The sequence below is a fragment of the Gossypium hirsutum genome, chromosome A07 (assembly GCF_007990345.1).
Source record: "Gossypium hirsutum isolate 1008001.06 chromosome A07, Gossypium_hirsutum_v2.1, whole genome shotgun sequence".
NCBI classification, from domain to species: Eukaryota; Viridiplantae; Streptophyta; class Magnoliopsida; order Malvales; family Malvaceae; genus Gossypium; species Gossypium hirsutum.
In genome coordinates, this window is record NC_053430.1 from 23716990 (window position 1) to 23722086 (window position 5097).

The following is a 5097-nucleotide window of genomic DNA, read 5'->3' on the forward strand; positions in this document are numbered from 1 at the left end:
CTAATCATCCTGAACTCTCATCATGGGTTCTCCTTTTTGCACATCTATCAATGTTCTTCCCATGGGTAGGAAAGGTCTCCCTAGGATGATCGACACTTCCTTATCTGCTTCTAAATCTAATACAATGAAATCATCAGGCAAAGTGAATTTATTTACTTTTACCAAAACATCCTGAATCTTTCCTTCAGGAAATGATAAAGATCGATCTGCCAGTTGAAGTGTCACAATGTGAGTCTTACTTCAATTATTCCTAACAGTTTGAAAATAGTCTTGGGCATCAAGTTGATGCTTGCTCCTAAGTCGCACAAGTTTTACCATAGTAATATTCTTCGATATTACTAGGTATAGTAAAGCTTCTAAGGTCCTTCAATTTTGGAGGAAGCTTGTTCTGTAAGAATGCATTGCATTCCTTCGTTAAAGCAACAGTCTCATACTCACTAAGTCTTTTCTTTATGGAAAGGATGTCCTTCATGAACTTCACATAATTGAGCATTTTCTCTAAAGACTCTACCAACGAGATGTTGATGTGAAGTTGCTTTAGAACATCCAAAAGCTTCTTGAATTGCACCTCCTATTTATGCTTATTTAGTTGGAACTTTTAAGGATATGGAGGTGATAGAACTTTAGGTTGGACTGGATAACTTTTTCGAAGAGATAAATATGCGTCTAAAGAAGATGTTAGTTTTTTAGAATTCACTAGCTTAGGTTTTACCTCCCCAGACTTTTTAAGTTCTAGCTTATCTGGTGTAGTAATTTAAACTGTTGGTTGACTTTCCTTCTTCTCAATAGGTTCATCTTCAACCAAAACCACCTTGGGTTCCAAAGTCTTACCACTTCGTAGAGTAACTACCTTGAAATGTTCCTTACCCAGATATCTTGGATTTTCTATATCGCTCATCAAGTCTCCTTGCGATTGATTACAAAGCTCTGTAGCTAACAAATCCATTTGGTTCTCCAAATTTTCAGTATTGTTACTTGACTTTGGATTAAAGCGTCATTCTTCACCATGCACGCCTTCTCCAAAATATTGGATGACTCAGCTTGTTGTGGTTTTGGATCTTGTTGGTTGAACCCTTGGGCTTAGTTAGTTTTATGCTGCATGTAAGTGTTGTTCGGTTCATCCTTGGTTACACCAAGAAATGTTTGGATGGTTGTGCCATGAAGGACTGTAGAAGTTGGACTATGGTTCGTGTCCACTTCTATTTTGGTGTTGATTCCCTACGTAATAAACTGACTTGGGATTTGATGGACAAATCTTGAAAGAATGACCATTCCCACAATATACACAGGAAACAACATCAAACTTACTTGGTGACTGAGCTACAAGATTATTCAAACCATTAGCGATAAACTGTTTCAACATCGAAAAAATAGATGATACATGAGCTGAGAGTGATGTAAGTGCGTCCACTTCGTGCACTCCAGCTACTCATCTTTCTGAATTTTCTAGATTTTTTGGCCATTGATAGTTGTTACTAGCAATGTAACACCCCTCACCCGTATTCAACACTGAAATAGGGTTACAGAGCATTATCGGATTTCCAAAAAAATTACACAAGCTTTTTATATACATAATATCAATTCATACATTCATTATTCAAACTCAATCAATTTGTCTCTTATACGAGCCTACAAGGCCCTAAACATGCTTTGGGAATGGTTCGAGACTAAACCAATATCTTAGGAAACTCTCACGAAACTTTGGAAATTTTACTTAAAATAGGGGACATACGCCCGTGTGTCCAGGCCGTGCGTCTCACACGGCCACCAAACACGCCTGTGTTACAGGCCGTGTGGACAGTCGAAATGGGAGCACATGGCTATGTCCCAGACCGTATCTGACCCTGTGTAACTCTCTGACTTGGGTCACACGGCCAACATACACGCCCGTGTGCCCTAAAAATGGCCATACACACCCGTGTGCTAGGCCATACCAAACTTGTAGGGTATACTGACTTATGCCACATAGCAAAGTCACATGCCCGTGTGTTAGGCCGTGTGGAGCATACTGACTTGATTTTAATTTCAACACCAAGGGACACACAGCCGTGTACTTGATCGTGTGTCACACACGGCTGAGACACATGCTCGTATCTGTGCCCGTGTGGAAAAAATAGGCTATTTACCAAGCCATTTTGCCACCCCATTCGGTACACTCCTTCACCTACACATATGGCACAAAAGCAAGGCAAAATAGGCAATCCAAAACAACCAAATCAACCTAAATTTTAACATTTCAATACTAAACAAATCAAACATAATTCATACCATTTCATCTAAGCATTTCTTAACCTAAACCACAATCTCAAACATCCTCATTTCATCAACCATTTCCAAGCAAACATTAAACACATCACAAAATGACATTAGCATACCTATAAACATACATCACCAACCAAACCAAATAAGTCAATTTACATAGCCATATACAACACTATAAACATAAATTTTATAAGCCAACACAAATGGCTAATTTCACTATCAAGCTATAATTAAAATGACCAAAGTCCCTATACATGCCATACGACCCAAAACATAGTTTCAAAGGTACCAAAGTGTCAGAGGATAGTGTGATGAAGTCTCCAACGATCCTCGAGTTCGAGCTAGCTTTGAAATCATTATAAAACATGAGAAAACAACAAAGTAAGCAATATAGCTTAGTAAGGTCGTATGTTAACAATAAAAAACTATCATCATTCATTAATCATTCAAATAGTAGAAAATAATATACAACAATTCTATTAAATCTCAAAGCTATTAAATGATCATTCACATAACTTACCAAAGAACTTATCAATTCCATAGTTTCAATAATCAATTCATTATCGCACGTACTTGTGCCATATCATACCAATCTCATACTCGACCACATCTTTCATTTACCTATTGAACCATTCGGAATAGAATTTAGATACTCAAGGGTCTCACACGATAAGTACCTATACCATGGCCCGAAGCTAAATCAAGGTAACTTATCCGAAATTCTGATATCATGGCCCGAAGCCAAATTAGCCGATATGCATGGCTCGAAGCCAAATCGGTATATGTTGCACCCGAAGTGCTAAGTCATGGCCCAAATTGGTATATGCATGGCTCAAGGTATCCCTAATGACATGTCACTAGCATCCTAAACTATTCCTAAGGTTCAATCGGGATTCCAACTTTCGAATCTTCGTCGAATCATTTTTGAACTTGTCTGCAATCACATAAACACATTTCATGCTATATCAAAGCACATAAAATACATTAGAAATGAAATTATAACATATGAACTTACTTCGGATTTTAAAACGGCGAATCGAGTCGATTAGTCGATAACTTTATCTTTTCATCGATCCAAATCTGTATTTATCCTCTCTTGATCTAAATATATTTAAAATTAACTTATTTAATCATCTATTCATTCAAATTAGTCCAAAGCACAATTTGAAACACAATTACACTTTTGCCCCACATATTTTACATTTTTCACAATTTAGTCCTTATTACACAAAATCGCAAATTCATAAAATTCAAGATATCCCATGCTATCCGAATTACCATTATGCCCCTAGCATCCCATAATTTTCATTATTTGACAATTTAACCTCTAGCTTTACACATTTATCAATTTAATCCCTATTTTGCATTTTCACTAAAAATCACTTAACAAAACTTGTTTAACTATCAACAACTATTAAAAATCTATCTTCAAACATCAAAACTCATACATATTCATCAATGGTATCATTCAAAATCTTTAACAGTTTTACAAAATAGTCTCTGGGCTAGCTAGTACTAGATGTAACGATCACAAAAACATAGAAATCACTAAAAACGGGACAAAACACATACCTAATTGCTTGAATTTAACTTAGCCAAATGAAGAACCCTAGTTTCTTCTTGTTCTTCTTTAATTTTCGGTTAAAATATGAGAATGAAAGCCTTTAATTTGGTTTTATTTTATTTATTATAAGTTATTTACCAATTTTTCACATATACCCTTAACAATAAACCATTTAAAACATCCATTAAATGTCTAATATTGTCCACTTACACTAAGGATGGTCTAATTTCAATATAAGAACCTTAATATTAAGGTTCTATAAATATTTGACACCTTTAGCTATTAGAATCCAAGTTTTGCAGTTTACGCAATTAAGTCATTTTTCTCAAATTGACCATTTAAACGATAAAATTACTTCACGAAATTTTCAAAAAATCATTCAATCATGCTTTAAATATTAAAATAACAATAAAATAAATATGTCGACCTCAGAATTGTGGTCCCAAAACCACTGTTTTGATTTGACTAAAAACGGGCTGTTACAAGCGATCCTTTCAATGACCTTGTAAGCCTTATTATAAGACTTAGACAAAATTGCACCATTCGCAGAAGTATCTACCATCAACCTTGTGTGTGCGTTAAGACCATTATAAAATGTCTTTAGTTGGAGGCAGTGTGAAATCCCATGATGAAGGCACTTACGAAGTAATTTTGTGAATCTCTCCCATGCCTCGTACAAAGATTCGTTATCCAATTGTTAGAAAGTGGTTATCTCATTCCGCAACTTAGAGTTTCTGTTAGGTGGGAATTGGGAAATGCTTAACCAAAAATATTTCTACTAATTATTTCCATGTAGTTATTGAACTTGGTGACAACGAATAGAGCCATACTCATACTCAATCTTGCAGCAAGTATGGAAACAATTTCGACCTCAATGCTTCTTCAGTCTCATTGGCTATCTTAAAAAAAATCACTCACTTCCATGAATAGTCGAAGGTGAAGATGTGGATCTTTTGTGGGCATTCCACTAAATTGGCCCACCGTTTGGAGCATTTGAAACATCATTGGTTACAATTCAAATTGCGGTGCCTCAATCTCCGGTCTCCTAAGTCACAGATTTAATTCAATGAAGATGGTACAACGTACTGTCTTATGACACGATCCCTATCATCAGCAATAAGGGTTGGATTATGCACATGATTGGCTCTATTTTCTTATCCATCATTTTGATTTCCAAGGTCTATCTCAGCTTGTCTTTGAGCTGATCTTTCGCGTCTTGTTTATCTAAATGTCCGTTCGATCTTAGTGTCTACAAGTAATAAATTGATAAT

General features: G+C 35.8%; 1 protein-coding gene and 1 non-coding gene across 2 annotated transcripts; one reads left to right on the forward strand and one right to left on the reverse strand.

Moving 5' to 3' along the window:
* LOC107955885 (uncharacterized) lies at window positions 1–946 on the reverse strand. The gene is made up of 3 exons (XM_016891669.1): window positions 772–946; window positions 316–507; window positions 1–206 (listed from the first exon to the last, which is right to left on the reverse strand). The coding sequence occupies exons 1-3, from the start codon at window positions 944–946 to the stop codon at window positions 1–3; spliced, it is 573 nt and encodes a 190-aa protein (XP_016747158.1).
* A 3500-nt stretch (window positions 947–4446) lies between these two features.
* Window positions 4447–4553, forward strand: LOC121203866 (small nucleolar RNA R71). The gene has a single exon (XR_005898800.1). It is a non-coding gene; the product is annotated as a small nucleolar RNA R71 (small nucleolar RNA).
* Window positions 4554–5097: the final 544 nt, after the last annotated feature.

Bases quoted from the DNA above. Each gene is read 5' to 3' on its own strand.
- LOC107955885 (XM_016891669.1), bottom strand. From the start codon at position 946: ATGGATTTGTTAGCTACAGAGCTTTGTAATCAATCGCAAGGAGACTTG. The intron at 508-771 runs GTCAACCAACAG...TCTCGTTGGTAG, and splicing joins ACCTATTGAGAAGAAGGAAA to AGTCTTTAGAGAAAATGCTC. The intron at 207-315 runs GTAAAACTTGTG...TTCAACTGGCAG, and splicing joins TATCGAAGAATATTACTATG to ATCGATCTTTATCATTTCCT.